This window comes from Heteronotia binoei, chromosome 11 (genome assembly GCF_032191835.1).
Source record: "Heteronotia binoei isolate CCM8104 ecotype False Entrance Well chromosome 11, APGP_CSIRO_Hbin_v1, whole genome shotgun sequence".
NCBI lineage: Eukaryota > Metazoa > Chordata > Lepidosauria > Squamata > Gekkonidae > Heteronotia > Heteronotia binoei.
The window spans coordinates 78,009,317-78,028,615 of record NC_083233.1 but is presented as its reverse complement, the minus strand read 5'-3'; the positions used below and the strand labels follow the sequence as shown (position 1 = coordinate 78,028,615).

The 19,299-nt window shown below is 49.2% G+C and overlaps 1 protein-coding gene across 1 annotated transcript in view; it reads right to left on the bottom strand.

Moving 5' to 3' along the window:
* The window catches only part of P2RX4 (purinergic receptor P2X 4), a 38,505-nt gene extending 30,588 nt beyond the window's left edge, over positions 1-7,917 (bottom strand). Inside the window, exons 1-2 of the mRNA XM_060249677.1 lie at positions 7,667-7,917; positions 3,073-3,220 (exon numbers count right to left, since the gene is read on the bottom strand). Coding sequence (XP_060105660.1) covers positions 3,073-3,220; positions 7,667-7,812 — 294 coding nt within the window. The 5' untranslated portion in view covers positions 7,813-7,917. The remainder of the gene's footprint in view (positions 1-3,072; positions 3,221-7,666) is intronic.
* Between the last annotated feature and the right edge of the window lie 11,382 nt (positions 7,918-19,299).

Here is a 19,299-nt window from a genome sequence, read left to right as displayed (position 1 = left end):
GTTCCTGTGGTAATCGGTACGGTACCGAGAGTGGTGGTAACCGCAACATTGGTGGGAATCCATTGATGGAGACCTCGAAGTGTAGTAGCGTCTTCTCGGGGACATGGATAGAGACCGAGATCTCGGGTTGTAGCGATAGCGGTCCCTCCCCCTGCTAGGGGATCTCTCTGGGAAACGCGTATGATGGTACCGATGTCTCTCGATGCTCGGAGATCTGGCTGGGAACCGATGAGTATCAAAGTACCGATGAGCGTCGTGTCTATATTGGATGGGATTCGACATATCGCGAAACGATCTGGGGTTGATGTGTTGTTGAGTCCACTGCAGCGGGTCTCGGATCTTCTCCAGCGAAGGGTCTTGTATGGATCCTTGCAATGAAGGGGATCGGGACGGAATCGGGATAACTTCTTCCGTCTGCTGATGCGGTGATTCCGCAAGCGGCGTGGCCGCTTCTTGGGTATCGGATCCGGGTGTGGACGGATCACATTGTCTGTCAGGGTCGTGGGCTTTCCGTTGTTTTGAAGATTTGTTCGGGTCGGTAGGTTTTCTCGAGTCCTTCGGGTCGGTAGGTTTTTTCGGGTCCTTCGGGTCGGTAGGTTTCCTCGAATCCTTCGGGCCTTTCGGATCGGAGTGCTTGTGTTTCTTGGTGTGCTTCCCACTTTTCATTTTAATAGGCGCGGCCGTTTGTTCTGACGTTCTCGCGCCGTCGCCGGTTTTCGCGGCATCGCCGGGCTTATGCTTGCTGGGAACAATGGCCACTGAAGCTGCCGACCTTGCGCCGTCCCCTTGGGGAGTCAGAAGGGGAGGCGACTTACTTGCGGAAGAGGATTGCGACATCTCAGGGTGAAGCACAGACTCCATAAGATGACTTCTTAGTCTAGCGGCTCTGTTTTTCCGCGCCTGTTTGCCGAATTGAAGGCAATGCGCACAGGCGTCCACTTTATGGGTTTCTCCCAGGCAAAATAAACAAAGTGAATGTCCGTCTGATGTAGGGATTTTCGCCCTACAACGCGAACACCTTTTAAAGGTTATTTTACTGTCCCTTCCTTCCATACGCCCGGGGGGGGGGGTAGGGGAAGGGAGGTCTGAGGTAAAAAGCAGGGAAGATATTTATTTATTTATTTATTTATTTTTTCGAAAGAATATAAGAAGGAAGATGGAATAATAATGCGGAATAGAAGAGAAAAAACGGGGAAGAACGAAGGCTAGGTTCTGAGGTAAAAGAGGAGCGCAGCGAGGTAAGACTATCCCGGGCGACGGTTGGAAAGAAACTGGGTGGGTGGGGCGCCTCCCTCCCGTTCCAGGCATGCGCAGTGGATGCCTGCTCCCCAGGACGGAAGGGAGTGCGCGCCAAAAATAACGCCTAGGCTAGCTTTTAAAATCTCCGAGGTAGGGTTCGTCCTGACGGGAAAACCCATGGGTGGGACTGCACAGAGACCACGAAGAAGATCTATTCCAGTCAAGAGACCCCAGTCACCAGACTCTGATGTGGGACAGCAACAAAGTCCCCCAGGCACTAGCTCCAGAGGACAGTGATGCTGAAGTTTATATCAAGTTTCCTTTTTATTTAAAAAAAAATGCTGTGCCTTAACACTTGAGGCTGCAAAGGAAGCTGGGAAACCTTTCCCCTTGCCTTTCTTTCCCATGGCACCACTTACAAAATGAAATATTATAACCCTCGTGCTGCGTGGCGAGAGCAAAACACCGCAAACCAACACAAAAGGGGACCTGTAAAGAAGAAACTAAATCCCTGCTGAAGAACAGAAGATGGCACCCTGTCCGTAAAACTAACATGGAGCAGGTTCCGCTATTAAGAACATCAAGTAGTCATCCAGAGCACCTGAGAGACTCACACAATTTATTCTAACAGAAGCTTCCAGAAGCTGGAGCTCACTTCAGCTGATACACGAGGAAGGAGAAGAGCCCTCCTCACCCCACCCCACCCCACCATCCTGGCTCACATGGAAGAAACCAAAGTCAGAACAAACAGAAGGAAGTTAAACATTAAGACGGCAACAAGCGAGAGCCAGTTTAAGAAAGCAGAATCCAGCTGCCCCACTAATCTTTCCTTCAGGTGTTAATCTTCCCTTCTAGTTCATCTTTAGGGCGAAAGCCACAGTGGGTAGAGTCAGAGACAAAAGCTTTGCACCACTCTCTGGGTCTCCAGGGGCCCCCACCCAATAACCTTTCCCATATCAGGGAAGGGAGAGCCCCCCCCCAAAAAAACCCACCACCCCACAATCCCATGTACTGGATGGCTCCACTCTTGCCAATGCGACTCACCCAGATGGTTTTTCTGTCCCCCCCCCCATCCCCAATATGCATTTTCTTAGAACCCATTAAGAGCTCTATGCTCCTTACAGTCTATTTGCAATAAATCCAGGGTGACCCAGTGGCTAGAGTGTCAGGCTAGGATAGGGTGCCAATCCCCAGGTGGGGGTGGGGGATCCAAAGCAATGCTTCCGTGTACCAGAATGTCTTGAAACATATCTCTTAAAGTAAAGTAACAAGTATTTATAAAGCTTAAACTTAACAATTTACACAAGTGAATGAAATATAAGGGAGAAGGCAACAATACACCTAGTAAATTTCGTGCAAAAAGTCCCGCTGTTCAGCCGCACAGTCTTTCCTATAGAAGGTGCAAGTACCGAGCTCCTACGATGAAATGCAGTAAAAGACCACCTCCGGCCAAGGAATGGGCTACCAAGGCAGCCAACAGGGATTAACGTTGTGCAGTGTTGTTCATTCTTAGAATTGATAACGGCTAAATGAGGTCTCCGGACATTCAGAACCCGTTTTCGCCTCCCAAGCTTTTTCTAAACTTCAATTGTGACAAGGCACTTCAACTAATATCCGAATTTACAGTTCCAAACAGGTTACCAAGCTGTAAATTTGGATCTTTGTTGAAGTCCCAGCTCTGCCTCCAGTGGCAGCCATTTTGTGGCCGGTTCTGCCTCCAGTGGCAGCCATTTTGTGGCTACACCCACTAGGTCATCTCAGAATTCCAAAGGTGCCCACAGTTGGGGATCCCTGCTCTAGAGAAGCCACAAAACTCGCCCCTAAGAAGTGTACCTGAGGGGGAATCACATAGTCGGCTACATCCCAAACCCGGAGGCCCATCTTCGTGGTGTTGGTCACAGCAAGTCCTTTCACCTTCGTGGTTATGGAACTCACGACCGAATCTGACTCTTGATAACCTTTCTCCCACACAAACACCCAGCTGCAAAGAAGGGAGGGGGGAGAGACAGAGAAAAGTTAAATTGTCAAAAAAGCTGTTTCTTGAGGTAGAAGCACCAAAATTTCAGTATAGTATCTAGTGACTCTCCCCAAAGTATCTCCCAAGTTTCAAAACGATTGGACCAGGGGGTCCCATTCTATGAGCCCCAAAAGAAGGTGCCCCCATCCTTCATTATTTCCTATGGAAGGAAGACATTTAAAAAGGTGTGCGGTTCCTTTAAATGTGATGGCCAGAACTCCCTTGGAATTCAATTATGCTTGTCACACCCTTGTTCCTGGCTCCGCCCCGATGTCTCCTGGCTCCACCCCCAAAGTCTCCAGACATTTCTTGAATTGGACTTGGCAACCCTAATAGTTCCCCTTACAATGATTTCATTATTACCTATTTCAAGCAGTAAATAACCAATAATTAATTTTCTGATATAGCTAAAACTAACTTGAAAATTTACTAAAATGAAACCTTCATCTGGGTTGTAAAATATAGCCAGCAAAAATTAGCCTTTATGTAGAAAACCATGATCTAAATCAAGTCTTATTGACCAGTGCAGGGGTGTCAAACTCATTTGTTATGAGGGCCAGATCTGACATAAATGAGACCTTGCTGGGCCAGGCCGTGAGTGTCATAAAATGTAATGCCAGGTAGCGGAGATAGGAACTTTATAAAGGATACAGAAAAACACAACTTTTTTTATTTAAAATAAAACATGTTTAAAATATCACCATCTTTGCAATATTTTGTTTTAACAGATCCTAACAACTGGCACCTCTTGCTCTGAATTATTGTTTCACCAAAATGGCGACCAAAGAAAACAAGAGCGAGGGAGAAGGATGACGGTGGACCTGATTGGAGCCCTCTGGGAGCTGGGTTAGGCCCACGGGCCGCACATTTGACACCCCGGATGAGTGATTGCAACTGTGATTGCAGGGTCAGATTGGCACCCATCACTAAAGGATCTAGGCAGGAGATGTGAAAGATCTTTGTGCTGTCTGAGATCCTGGAAAGCCACCGCCTGTCACATGACAATCATGAGGTGGGCAAACCAATACTTGCCATGATGTGAGTCAGGCCCTTTCTTTTAATGGAGCCCATGCGAGGCTTTTGAGGGCAAACAGGGGCCATTCTGGATTTTAGGAAGCCCCATCACAATGGCTTCTTAAAGCCACCGGAAGAGGGCTGTTTTATGACGATTCACCTCACACAGAGGCTCAGACCCAAGATTTCTCCCCTCAACTCTTCAAAAAGAGGCAAACAGAAATCAAACCTAATGTTAAAGGAGCTGGCTGACAGCCATTTGGCACAAGCCTTTCAGAGATCCGGGTATTTGCGTGTGCATATGGTGTTGTGTAGTGGTTAAAACGTTTGACTTGGATACGGATGACCCGAGTTCGAAACCCCACTCTACTACGGAAGCTCACTGGGCAACCTTGGGTCAGTCACACACTCTCAGCCTAACCTACCTTGCAAGGTTGTTGTGAGGAAAAAACGGAGGAGGAGAAAATGATGTCAGGTCCTTCGGGTGCCCATTTGGGAGACAGACAGGGTATAAATGAAGTTTTTTAAAAAAGGTAAAGGCAGTCCCCTCTGCAAGCACCAGTCGTTTTCGACTCTGGGGTGACGTTGCTTTCACAACGTTTTCACGGCAGACTTTTTCGGGGTGATTAGGGTTTGTAGAATCTTTCGGGCTCAAGTGCCGTGTTCTACTGGAGAAAGTTTTCCTTCCAGACATTTCGTTCTCAGCTGCGGAGAACATCCTCAGTGGCATTGCAGCCGGAGCAGGCTGCTGTGCATTGAGTGGGGCCAGGGCTGCTGGAGAGCTGCTATTTCTAGGCTGGAGGGGGTGTGGTGAAAGGGCAATTGGTTTGCGGATGTGCCCATTGTTTGGTGGGGCTTCCTGGAAGGGTAGTGATAAGGAAACTGGCTGTTGAATGTGACCATTGTTCTGTGTTAATTGCTGGGAGGGTTGGAAGGGGTGTGAAGATAAGGAAGATGGTTGTTGAGTGTGCTGATTGTTCTGTGGAATGTGCTGGTTGTTCTGTGACTTTCTTACGGGGTGGTTTACCATTGCCTTCCCCAGTCATCTACACTTTCCCCCCAGCAAGCTGGGTACTCATTTGACCGACCTTGGAAGGATGGAAGGCTGAGTCAACCTTGAGCCAGCTACCTCAACCCAGCTTCTGCTGGGATCGAACTCAGGTCGTGAGCAGAGGGCTCTGAGTGCAGTACTGCAGCGTTACCACTCTGCGTCACGGGGCTCTTTGGTAAATGAAATAAATAGATATAATGAACATTAAAATGTCTGTTACAATTAAAATTGCTTTGTCTGAAATACTGCCTTTTGTAACCTAACTTTTTAATTGTGACAAAGGGGGGTTGGTATTCAATGATAATGTTGCATACTTTAGTGGAAAGAGGTGAATGAAAGGTTAAAAAACACTGATTCGAGGCAGTTTTAAAGGCATTCAGACGTTTACACAAGGAACACACCAACAACAGAGTTTAACACAGCCTGTTTAGGACTTCACCTGTGTGCCGTCCCCTCCCCACCCACCTTCCCCTAATTCTATATTCAAGCCAGCTGGTGATCTGGGCCATTCAGTCACACCATCTTCCTTTGCTCCAACACAGGAAGCCAGAGAACAAAGTTTGAGTCCAACCTTTAACTAAACAGTTTAATTCTGGGTATCCGCTTTTGTGCACATGCCACAGTTATCTCCAGATCTGATTCTGTTAAGATCTGGTTTATTCTTTACATTAGTCACGGCACGAGGCTCTTGCAAACCAGCTGTTAGAGCTCCCAACAAGGAAAGTAAAAACACTTCCCCCTCTCTCCACTTTCCTAGATTCTGCATTTCCGTCACTGGAAACATGATGGAATTACTTTCTGCAGCTTAACAGCAGAAGAGAGGTGACGCAGAGGCTTTCGGCTACGCGAATCTTGTGTCTTGAAAAAAGAAAAAAGTTTAAAAGGGGCAGTGATGGTGAAAAGTGGCATCAAGTCCCAGCCAACTTATGGCCCACCCATCATGGGGCTTGCAAGGCAAGAGACACTCAGAGGTGGTTTCTGCTTAAGGACTCACGACTTCCTTGGTGGTCTCCCGTCTAAATATTGGGTAGGGCTGACCCAGCTTAGCTACCAAGAACTGACAAGAATTGGCTATCCAGCAGCCGTTCAAGAAGCACAGCTTTGAAAAACACAGATCACCTTTTCAATCACGGCAAAACAGCACACACGCAAAAACCGTCATTGTCTTTTTTTTTTGGAGGGGGGGTGACTCCATCTTAGATTTTTAAAGTGTAAAGTGACTTTTCCTCCTTCCCGTTTTAAGGAAGGGAAGGGCACCTCCTGTTTAAACACAAGCCATCTCCTACTTTTTTTTTGTTTAAATGCATCCTTCCTCCTGGCAATTTGGGGAAATCAACCTCCATGTTGTCTTTAAAACAACCCTGCAAGGTAGGCCCGGAAGGAGAGTGGCTAGCTCAAGATAACAAGATCCCCGAAGAAGCGTATGTGCACTTGAAATAAAACTTTGTTGGTCTTAAAGGCCAACTCAAGCTTTGTTCTTCGAGATAACCAAGTGGAAACCTAAGTTCAGTTCTCCCCAGTCATAAGAACATAAGAGAAGCCACGTTGGATCAGGCCAACGGCCCATCCAGTCCAACACTCCGTATCACACAGTGGCCAAAAATTTATACACACACACACACACACACACACACACACATATATATATATATATATATATACACACACACACACACACACACTGTGGCTAATAGCAACTGATGGACCTCTGCTCCATATTTTTATCTAACCCCCTCTTGAAGCTGGCTATGCCTGTAGCCGCCACCACCTCCTGTGGCAGTGAATTCCACATGTTAATCACCCTTTGGGTGAAGAAGTCAGTCTAACCCAGGGGTGGCCAAACTTGAGAGCTACAAAGAATAAATGACAATTTTTTTGAGAGCCAGAAGACACGAACGTCAGATGTTTGAAAGCTACAAGACAGGAAGGAAGGGAAAGTAGAGGTGGAAAGAAAGCAACTTTAACGTTAAATGCATTCTCCAAACTGCCAGTTGGCTTGGCTTAGATAAGTAATGTAAAGAGACAAATGCCTTCTCCAAGCGGGCGGGGCGGTGGGGACTTTGAGAGCCACACCATATGTGTGAAAGAGCCACATGTGTGTGAAAGAGCCGCAGTGCGGCCACCCCTTGTCTAACCCCTGAACCTCTCGCCCCGGAAAGAGCTGCCCGCGATCCTGTCTCCAACAGGGGACGGCCTAGCAGGGCTGAACCTCCGGCACGCAAAGGCACAGACAGGGCGCTCCCCCCCCCCCAAGTCCGCCCACCCGGCGAAGCCGAGCCACGGGGAGACTTCAGCCTCCGGGCGCGCCTGACTCGACCCAACCCGCGTTCCCACGACCGCCTTACCCGATCACGTAGGCCAGGATGGCCAGCTGCACCAGGCGGTTCATGAGCCCCACTTTGCGGCTCTTGATGAGCACGATCCGCGGCGTGTCGTACTCGAAGAGGCAGCTGTACAGCGCCCCGCAGCAGCCCCCCGCCGCCGCGGCCATGCTGGTGGTGGCGCCCCCCGAGGCTGGCTCGCTCGCCCGCCAAGCAGGAGGCGTCGGCCGCTTCCTGCTCCAGTCCCGCGTGGCCCGCGAAGGCCGCTTTCCAGGGGGCAGGTCCGGCCGCAGCTTGGAGCGCCGCTTCCCCGCAAGCGCCTCCTGCCCTCCGGGACGCCGCGATAGGTGGAGGAGGAGGAGGACGCACCCAGCCGGGAGGGAAGGGAGAGGGAGCTCCTCCGGCTCTCCCTTTCCGAGGCTATCGTCCTTGCAGCTGCAAAAAGTTTTGAAGGAGAAAGGAGAAGGCACCAGTTGGGACCCAGCGGCACCTTTAAGGACAGCCAACTTTCATTCCGGATTTCAGCTTCCGTGTGTGCACGGCGGGCATGCTTACAGCATTCATAAGAACATAAGAGAAGCCATGTTAGATCAGGCCAATGGCCCATCCAGTCCAACACTCTGTGTCACACAGTGGCCAATATACGTGTGTGTAATATATATATCTATATATCTATCTATATATAAGATAGACAGACAGACAGACACACGGTGGCTAATAGCCACGGATGGACCTCTGCTCCATATTTTTTATCCAGTCCCCTCTTAAAGCTGGCTATGCTTGTAGCCTCCACCACCTCCTGTGGCAGTGAATTCCACATGTTAATCAGTACTTCCTTTTATCCGTTTTAACTCGACTGCTCAGCAATTTCATTGAACGCCCACGAGTTCTTGTATTGTGAGAAAGGGAAAAAAGGACTTCTTTCTCTACTTTCTCCATCCCATGCGTAATCCCATGCATAATTCAACCTTCCAGGGGTGTCAAATTCATTTGTTATGAAGGACGGATCTATCATAAATGGGGCCGGGCTGTGTGTGTTCCTGTTTAAGACTGGGAAAAAACAGGAAAGGTTCCCTGTGCAAGCACCAGTCGTTTCCGATTCTGGGGTGAGGTTGCTTTCAAACTCAGGTCGGGAGCAGAGAGTTCAGACTCTCAGTACTGCAGTACTGCAGCTTTATCACTCTGCGCCACAGGGTTAGGTAGGGGTTAGGTAAAGATTCATAGAATCATAGAGTTGGAAGGGAACTCCAGGGTCATCTAGTCCAACAATGCAGGAAACTCACAAATACCGCCCCTTTTTAAATAACTTTTAAAGGGAAAAGGGATACAATTTTTAGAGACCAAAGCAATTTATAGAGACCAAAGATTTCAGCCAAATGGCTTACCAAGATTTTCTTTCCCAAGGTTACACTAGAAGCTTAAAGAAACACTCTTGCATAAATGCACCATTCTGCTAAGCAAATATGATAATTTTGCTGAATATCCTGAGGACCCTCAAAATGTGATGTCACTTTATAAAGGACACAAACACAATTAAAGAAATTTAAAACAAAAAACAAAAAAAAACTAAAACCAGGCCTCAGATCCAGTGGGAGCTCAGCTCCTGCACCTTTCTGAGAGCTGCACCTCCTTGTCCATTGAATAGTAGGTGCAGCTGCATAACAATCCCTGGATGAGTTCCACCACCGATTTTTCTATGAAATGACCGCTGCCTAAAACTAAAACAGGCTTAAAACATTTTGCACTTGTTGGTCTTAAAGCTGCTTTCTTTGTACCTCTCCCATGGGATCGCTTGAGAGAGCCTGGCAAAGCAAGCTCTGCCTCCCCCCATCTGCCTCCCCATGGAAGGAGCCTCAGCCATGGAGAAAACAGAGGCTTCACTCTGTAGCGCCTGTACGATTGAGCAAGCCTCGCAAAGCAAGCAGAAGGAAGCGAGAGAAAGGGTGAAGGAAGCAGATGACAGCCAGTTGCTTGGGGGCCTGATAGGACACCACTGCTTTAGATCCAGGGGGGCAGCCATGTTGGTCCAAAGCAACAGAACACGGTCGGAGTCCAGGAGCACCTTTAAGACCAACTAAGTTTTATTCAGAATGGAAGCTTTCGTAGCCATGTCTTCTTCCTCTTTTGTAGCCTCAAAGGTCTTGTGGGGGCCTATCCAAAGTCATGACCAGTTTGGAGGGGGTCTATATACCCTCAGATGCAATGATTTCTCCTTTTTACTGGGTCTTTGTATATGTTAGGATCTGGCCAGAGCCAGTGGTGCAAGGGAGAGAATGGTGAACTAGAATCCTTGGGTGACGTTCAAATGCCCACTTCTACAATGGAAGCGCACTGGTTGATCTTGGCCTGTCACAGCCTTTCCTACCTCACAGGACCGTTGTGGAGAAGTGGAGGTGAGGAGAGCAATGCGCAAAAGACTGCTTTGTGTCCAAAACAAGGAGGAGGAGGAGGAGATGATGATGATGATATTGGATTTATATCCCGCCCTCCACTCCAAATCTCGGAGTCTCAAAGCAGCTCACAATCTCCTTTATCTTCCCCACAACAGACACCCTATGAGGTAGGTGGGGCTGAGAGGGCTCTCACAGAAGCTGCCCTTTCAAGGACAACTCCTGCAATACCTATGGCTAACCCAAGGCCATTCCAGCAGCTGCAAGTGGTGGAGTGGGGAATGAAAGCTGGTTTTCCCAGATTAGAGTCCGCACACTTAACCACTTCACCAAACTGGAGAAAAGCAGGATGTGAATAAATAAATGCAAACACATCTGGGAGACCTGGGCTTGAATCCCCACTCCGTCATGGAAGCTCACTGGTTGTTGACCTTGGGCCAATCACTTACTCACTCTCCCTCAGACTAACCAACCTCATAGGCCAGTTTGGTGTAGCGGTTAAGAGGCAGATTCTAAACTGGAGCACCAGGGTCCGCTCCCCTGTTCTCCACTTGAAGCTAGCTGGGTGACCTTGGGCAAGTCACAGTACTCTCACTCTCAAAATAAGCATAGTTCGCCACCTAGTGGTGCCAGAAAAAGAACCCAAACAATCCCCCTCCAGGGAGGGATCTCTCGGCTATTCTACACACACATTCAATAATTTCAGTTTTACCTCACAGAATTGCTGTGAGGATAAAACGAAGAGAATTATATTAGCTGGCCTGGGACTGCCTCACAGAGAAAAGCAGGGAGGAGGAAGAAGAAGAGGAAGAAGACTGATGATTATGATTGATGATAATGATTATGATGATGATGATGGTATTGGCCTCGCCAGCCTAAGAGAAGGAAAACTCTAACATCAAACCCGGGCAGATAGAGCTCGTTAATGTAACACCTACCACCTGGAGGACTCACTGCCGGCGTCCCGGCTTACTGGGCCATGGCAGATGACCCCCAGGTGAAAGGGTGGAGCCAGTACCGCGCACACTGCGCTTCACCTAAAAAATTCCTCTGCGCAGGCCTGAAGGGCATATCCACACACACAACCCACAACGCATCAAGTCCTGCAGTGATGGGCAAGGGGCAAAACGGCAGGTGGAAGGTGCCACTGGAAGCCGCAGTCCCGATCCTGCATGTAGGCGGTTCAGGATATTGGTCGCCTGATGCTAACCCGGAGACGAAAGCATTTTTCGGCAGCACCCTGAACGACCAAGCAGCCTTATCTAGGGACAGCACTGCTTGCTCCACACGGAGAGGGGCCTAGAAAAGGTGGCCTAAACAAAGCTCGTCTCCCCCACCCCAGTTGGCTAGCCGCGGTCAACGGGCATCCTTACTTGCGGTCGAAAAATAACAACAAAGAAAAGGCATGCACCTGCCTCACAAAGTGTGCAAAGACTAAAGCTTGCGTGTTGGAACATCAGAACCATGCTTGACACAGTAGGCAGTGGTCGCCCTGAACGACGCTCTGCTCTAGTTGCCCACGAACTTCTCAGGTTGAATATCGACATAGCAGCTCTCAGTGAGGTCCGTTTCCCTGAGGAAGGTAGTCTTCAAGAACACGGTGCTGGCTATACCCTCTACTGGTCGGGTAAGTCAAAGGCTGAGAGCCGCCTTTCTGGCGTTGGCTTCATGGTCAGGAACTCCATTGCCTCCAAACTCGAAAACCTGCCAACAGGTCACTCAGATCGCATCATGTCCATGCGCCTCCCACTTCAAAACAAGCAGCATGCAACACTCTTCAGTGTGTATGGCCCAACCCTTCAAGCAGATCCTGCAGAAAAGAACAAGTTCTATGCTGATCTACGCAACCTCGTACGGAAGACCCCTACAGAGGACAAGGTGATCATCCTTGGCGACTTCAATGCCAGAGTAGGTAAAGACTCGGAAGCCTGGAAAGGAGTACTTGGCAAACACGGCATTGGCAACTGCAATGACAACGGGCGCCTCCTGCTAGAATTCTGCATGGAGCACCAGCTCACCATCACCAACACTATCTTCCAGCAGAAGAACAGTCTGAAGACAACCTGGATGCACCCACGGTCCAAGCATTGGCACCTTATCGACTACATTCTGGTGCGCCAGAGAGACCTTCGAGATGTCTTACACACCCGAGTAATGCCCAGCGCAGAATGTCATACGGATCATCGTCTTGTACGCTGCAATCTCCGTCTTCACTTTAAACCCACACCCAGGAGAGGAGGTATCCCTCGGAGGAAGTTTCAGGTTGGCAGCCTCCAGTCAGCCGAAGTTAAAGCTGCCTTCCAGGCAAAACTCCAGTCAAGAATTGAGGACCCCAGTTGCCCCACAGACCCTTCTCCAGAAGCACTCTGGGAACACCTAAAAACTACCGTCCTGCAGATCTCTGAAGAAGTCCTCGGGTTCTCCACAAGGAAGAACAAGGACTGGTTTGATGAGAACAATCAAGAGATCCAAGAATTACTGGCAAAAAAGAGATCTGCCTACCAAGCACATCTTGCTCAGCCCTCCTGTCCTGGGAAAAAAGCAACCTTTCGCGCTGCATGTAGCAACCTCCAGCGCAAGCTTCGAGACATTCAGAACGAGTGGTGGACCAAGCTTGCAGAGAGAACCCAGCTGTGTGCAGACACTGGTGATTTAAGAGGGTTCTACGAAGCCCTGAAGGCAGTATATGGTCCATCATATCAGGCTCAGAGTCCCTTGCATAGTGCAGACGGCCAAGTGCTCCTCACAGACAAGGCATCCATACTGAACCGGTGGTAGGAGTATTTTCAGGTTTTCAGTGCCAACCGCGTAGTTCAAGATTCAGCAATCCACCTCACCCCACTTCAACCGGTGAAAACAGAGTTGGATGAGATCCCCACCCTAGAAGAGACTGTTAAAGCCATCAAGCAACTGAAAAGTGGCAAGGCAGCGGGAGTTGATGGAATTCCACCAGAGATCTGGAAGCATGGGGGCACAGTACTACATAGCTCACTTCACAAAGTACTTGTCACCTGCTGGGAACAAGGCAAATTACCACAGGACTTTCGCGATGCAATCATCATCACCCTATACAAGAACAAAGGGGAAAAGTCAGACTGCTCCAACTACCGGGGGATAACCCTGCTCTCCATCGCAGGCAAAATCCTTGCCAGAATACTCCTGAACAGACTGCTGCCCACCATTGCAGAAGAACTCCTCCCAGAGAGCCAGTGCGGCTTCAGAGCTAACAGGAGCACCACCGACATGGTATTTGTTCTCAGGCAGCTCCAAGAGAAATGCAGGGAACAGAACAAGGCTCTGTATGTGACTTTTGTCGACCTTACCAAAGCTTTCGATACCATTAGCAGGAAAGGCCTGTGGCAAATCTTGGAACGTTTAGGATGTCCCCCAAGGTTCCTCAGCATGATCATCCAGCTACACGAAGACCAGCGAGGCCAAGTCAGACACTGCAACGACCTCTCGGAGCCCTTCCCAATAGGCACAGGTGTAAAGCAAGGCTGCGTTCTCGCGCCAACTCTCTTTACGATCTTCTTTAGCATGATGCTTCAAAGAGCCGCAGTAGATCTAGATGATGACGATGGTGTATACATCCGCTATCGCACCGATGGCAGCCTGTTCAACCTGAGGCGACTAAAGGCACACTCCAAGACAATGGAAAAACTCATCCGAGAGCTACTGTTTGCTGATGATGCTGCACTCGTCTCCCACTCGGCATCAGCTCTGCAGCATATGACGTCCTGCTTTGCAGAGGCTGCCAAGCTATTTGGCCTAGAAGTTAGTCTGAAGAAGACAGAAGTTCTCCACCAGCCTGCACCCCAGGAACATCAACCATCACCAGTGGTCTGACCTAGCCTCAGATCGCAAAGCATGGAGGCACACCATTCACCAGGCTGTCTCTTCCTTTGAGAATGCATGGAATGGAGAAAGTAGAGAAAGAAGTACTTTTCTCCCTTTCTCACAATACAAGAACTCGTGGGCATTCGATGAAATTGCTGAGCAGACAGGTTAAGACGGATAAAAGGAAGTACTTCTTCACCCAAAGGGTGATTAACATGTGGAATTCACTGCCACAGGAGGTGGTGGCGGCCACAAGTATAGCCACCTTCAAGAGGGGTTTAGATAAAAATATGGAGCACAGGTCCATCAGTGGCTATTAGCCACAGTGTATGGAGCACAGGTCCACCAGTGGCTATTAGCCACAGTGTATGTGTGTATATAACATTTTTTGCCACTGTGTGACACAGAGTGTTGGACTTGATGGGCCGTTGGCCTGATCCAACATGGCTTCTCTTATGTTCTTATTATCACCCTCCCTGCATCACTGTGGGTGAATCAGTTCTGAAGACCGTCCAGCAGTTCAGCTACCTGGGGTGCATCATCTCCTCAGATGCCAAGATCGACAAGGAGATTGACAACAGGCTGGCAAAGGCAAACCGTGCCTTTGGCCGACTGCACAAAAGAGTGTGGAGCAACAAGCATCTGAAAAAAGGCACAAAGATCAATGTTTACAAAGCGGTTGTGATGACAACCCTCATCTACGGCTCCGAATCGTGGGTTTTATACCGTCATCACCTGCGACTCCTTGAGCGCTTTCATCAGCGCTGCCTTCGCACCATCCTCAACATCCACTGGAGTGACTTTGTGACCAACACTGAGGTCCTCAAGAGGGCGGAGGTTACCAGCATCGAGGCACTGCTGTTGAAGACGCAGCTGCGCTGGGCAGGGCATATTTCTAGGATGGAAAACCACCGCCTTCCCAAGATTGCCCTGTATGGCGAACTCTCCACCGGCCATCGAAATAGAGGGGCACCAAAGAAGAGGTACAAGGACTCCTTGAAGAAATCCCTTAGCACCTGTCACATCAACCATCACCAGTGGTCTGACCTAGCCTCAGATCGCAAAGCATGGAGGCACACCATCCACCAGGCTGTCTCTTCCTTTGAGAACGCACGCATAGCTGGTCTTGAGGACAAAAGGAGATTGAGGAAGAATCGCACTGCTACAGCACCAACCCCAAATCAGACTTTTCCCTGCAGCCGCTGTGGCCGGACCTGCCTGTCCCACATTGGTCTTGTCAGCCACCAGCGAGCCTGCAGCAAACGTGGGCTATTGCACCCTTCTTAAATCTTCGTTCGCGCAGCCAAGCCGAGAGAGAGAGAGAGAGATGGTATTGGATTTATACGCTGCCCTATACTCTCTCAAAGTAGCTTACAATTTCCTTTCCCTTCCCCTCCCCACAACAGATACCCTGTGAAGAAGAAGAAGATATTGGATTTATATCCTGCCCTCCACTCCAAAGAGTCTCAGAGCAGCTCACAATCTCCTTTACCTTCCTCCCCCACAACAGACACCCTGTGAGGTGGGTGGGGCTGGAGAGGGCTCTCACAGCAGCTGCCCTTTCAAGGACAACTTCTGCCAGAGCTATGGCTGACCCAAGGCCATGCTAGCAGGTGCAAGTGTGAGGTGGGCAGGGCTGAGAGAGCTCTCCTAGAAGCTGCCCTTTCAAGGACAACTCTGCGAGAGCCATGGCTGACCCGAGGCCATTCCAGCAGCTGTAAGTGGAGGAGCGGGGGATCAAACCCGGTTCTCCCAGATAAGAGTCCGCACACCTAACCATTACACCATATTGACTCTCTGGTATAAATGAAGTAAAGAATTCTATGAAACAAAGAATTAAGAAATAAAGACATTTTTTGCTTGAGGCTGGAATTCCTTCCCGGGCAGCAGTTTCTGACAACCCAACAGACTGAAACAAAGAAGCCACAAACAGGCCGTTTGCAAACACAGGAGCATGAAATCCACTCACATCCATAGTGCCGGCAGATGCAGAAAAGGAGTGGAGCTCAAGATGCTGAAACAGTTAACAACTGTTATTTAGAAGAGAAACAACTGCAAAGAGGAGAGGAGCAAGAATGTTCTAACTATCTAACCATCTTGACTGTGTAAGGGGAACAGCCAGGGAAAAAGCAAGAGAGGAAGTCTTCAATGAGCCAACCAGGAGACAGGAGGGGATCACATGAAAGTACCTGGAAGTCCTTAATGCAAAACATATGAATTGAATAAGCAGTGTGTTCTTCCGCAAACCCTTTATTATCATATGAACCCAAAGAGGCAGTAAATTAACAAAAAATGTATAAAAATGGCAAATTAAAATGTGGTATCAAAACATACCCCAGTAGTCCCCCAATAAACTGGCAGAGCAGCTCAGGATTGTCATAAGCCCCCCCACTGCTTGTTTATGCTCTGACCCCAGGCAAAGATCCGTGAAATGGAAGACAGCTCTCTCCCCCACCCCCACCCCGCCCTTAAACCATCAGTGGACCACACTGATCAGCACAGACACGTGCGAGCAGGCCAGCTAGCCAGTGAAACTTGCTGAGGACTAGAACCTTTTGAAGCTTCATCGGTAGTGTAACAACATTCTCAAAGGAACCCTAAAAAAAAATAACGCCAGCACAGCTATTGGGCCAGAACAATTCAAAGTGGTTAAAACAAGACGCAAAGAAACGGATGGCTTCCCTGGAAGAAACAGCCAGCCAGGATACCGGAGATGAAGAAGAACAAGAAGAATTGCAGATTTATACCCCGCCCTTCTCTCTGAATCAGAGTATCAGAGCGGCTCACAGTCTCCTTTATCTTCCTGCCCTCCAACAGACACCCTGTGAGGTGGGTGGGGCTGAGAGGACTCTCACAGCAGCTGCCTTTCAAGGACAACCTCTGCCAGAGCTATGGCTGACCCAAGGCCATTCCAGCAGGTGCAAGTGGAGGAGTGGGGAATCAAACCCATTCTCCCAGATAAGAGTCCACGCACTTCACCACCACGCCGAATTGGCTCTCTGAGCAGGGCTTTCTCATAGCGTTGTTCCCTTTTTGAATAGATCTCTTTTAAAAGCCTGTGCGGGACCTCAGTATTTCATTGCTTTAACCAGGGCTGGCCCTCGGCTGTCCGGCACCCTAGGCAAGGCTAACCTCTGGTGCTCCCCCACCCCCACACGGATAACATCACCAAGTAACATGGGGGGGCACCCAATTCGGAGGGACCCAGAAGGGCAGTGCCCTAGGCCATCACCTAGCTGCAGGGCCAAGCCTGGCTTAAACAGGTAAAACAAGGTGGAGTTTCTCCTAGTTCTTTTCTGTCCTTTGCTGGAAGCATCAGAGGTGAGCCTGCCTACCACTGGCACTGCTGTTTATGACTCAGGAGCAAAGCTGACTCAAAAGTAAAGCTGATTTCCTCTCCCCAAAAGAGGAAAATAAACCAGCAGTATCTTTCCTGCTCTCATTTGCAGAGCTTCCTGGGACGCTGCTGGCCTTCGAGAGGGCAGGTGGCAGCACTAATTCAGCTCTCACCAGGTATGAATGAGGAGCAAGCACTGAGAGTGGCCGTGTGGGTGGGAAGTAGGGTTGCCAATCCCCAGGTGGGGGCAGGAGATCCCTGGTTTGGAGGCCCTCCCCCCCCGCTTCAGGGTCATGAGAAAGGGGGGGGGAGGGGAGGGAAATATCTGCTGGGAACTCTGTTATTCTCTATGGAGATTTATTCCCATAGAAAATCATGGAGAATTGATCCAAGGGTATTTGGGGCTCTGGGGGGGGGCTGTTTTTTGGGGTAGAGGCACCACATTTTCAGTATAGCATCTAGTGCCTCTCCCCAAAATGCCCCCTAAGTTTCAAAAAGTTTGGACCAGGGGGTCCAATTCTATGAGCCTCAAAAGAAGGTGCCCCTGTCCTTCATGATTTCCTATGGAAGGAAGGAATTGAAAAGGTGTGCCGTCCCTTTAAATGTGATGGCCGGAACTCCCTTTGGAGTTCAATTATGCTTGTCACAGCCTTGATCTTGGCTCCACCCCTAATGTCTCCTGGCTTCACCCCCAAAGTCCCCAGATATTTCTTGAATTGGACTTGGCAACCCTAGTGGGAAGGAATGCCTGATGCGGTCAAACCTCTGGAGGGACGAGGCTCCTGGCAGAAGTGTGACACCCCCCATTAAATTAACAGTGACGTGATTGCCCTTCCCACTCAATGATGGTCATAAGCCGAGGGGGCAGTCTCCATATCACTCGGCGGACCCCACCAGATCTACTAAGAAGACTTGTGAATGAGCAAAAGAAAATGAAAACTTTTAAAAATAGCCTCAGTACTCTCCAGGAGGCGTGGAATGTTAAGAGTGAGGCAAAGGGGGCTGCTTGCCACCTCTGGGTTAGGGAATTCCTGGAGATTTGGGGGGCAGAGCCTGGGGAAGCAGCAGTTTGGGGAGGGGAGGGAGTTCATCAGGGACCCTCCTCCAAAGCAGGAGACCCTCCTCCAAAGCAGCCGTTTTCTCTGTAGTCTGGAGATGAGCTGGAATTCCGGGGGATCCCCAGATCACCTAGTGGCTGGCATCCCTACCTGGGTATGCTGCAGGAGATGTGGAACCTTGAGAGTGAGGCAAAGGTGTGGGAGGAAGGTGGGAGAACAGGGTTGCCAACTCTGGGTTTGGGAATTCCTGGATTGTGGGGTCGGGGGACAGAGCCTGGAAGAGGTGCAGTTTGGGGAGGGAAAAGAGCTCAGTTTGGGGAGGGATGTGACGCTACACAGTCCACCCTTCAAAGCAGCCATTTTCTCCAGGGGAACTGATCTCAATCGTCGGGAGATAAGTTGCAATTCTGGGAGATCTTCAGGCTCCACGTGGAAGATAATACAATCCGAGAGAGGTCACTATAATGGATAACACAACAAAAAACGGAAGCTAGTGACCAATTTACTAAGAAGTATATAGAAACCAGTCCAAATGTCCAAAACATGTATATTCAAGTCCCAAAGTAGTGTGGTGACAAGCCAATCGATTAAGTACTTGTTTCTTTCCAGTCTTCATCAGACCTGGGACTGATATTGATTCAATTATATAGATTCTTTACACAATTTTCAAAAAAGAGGAACGCAGAGCGTCTCCAGAAGCAATTTCACATCGGCTACAGCTCAGCAAGAAGCCACATACTGAGCTGTAGCCGATGTGGTCCCAATATTGGTCCCAGGTCTGATGAAGACTGAAAAGAAACAAATACTTAATCGATTGGCTTGTCACCACACTACTTTGGGACTTGAATAGACATGTTTTGGACATTTGGACTGGTTCCTATATACTTCTTAGTAAACTGGTCACTAGCTTGCATTTTTTGTTGTGTTATCCACGTGGAAGATGGCAACCCTACACAACCCTATCTACAGTGTTTACAGACGCCTGGCAGTGAGAGGTTTTTTTGCAGGGGGCAAGATTTCTACATTTGTTTCCCC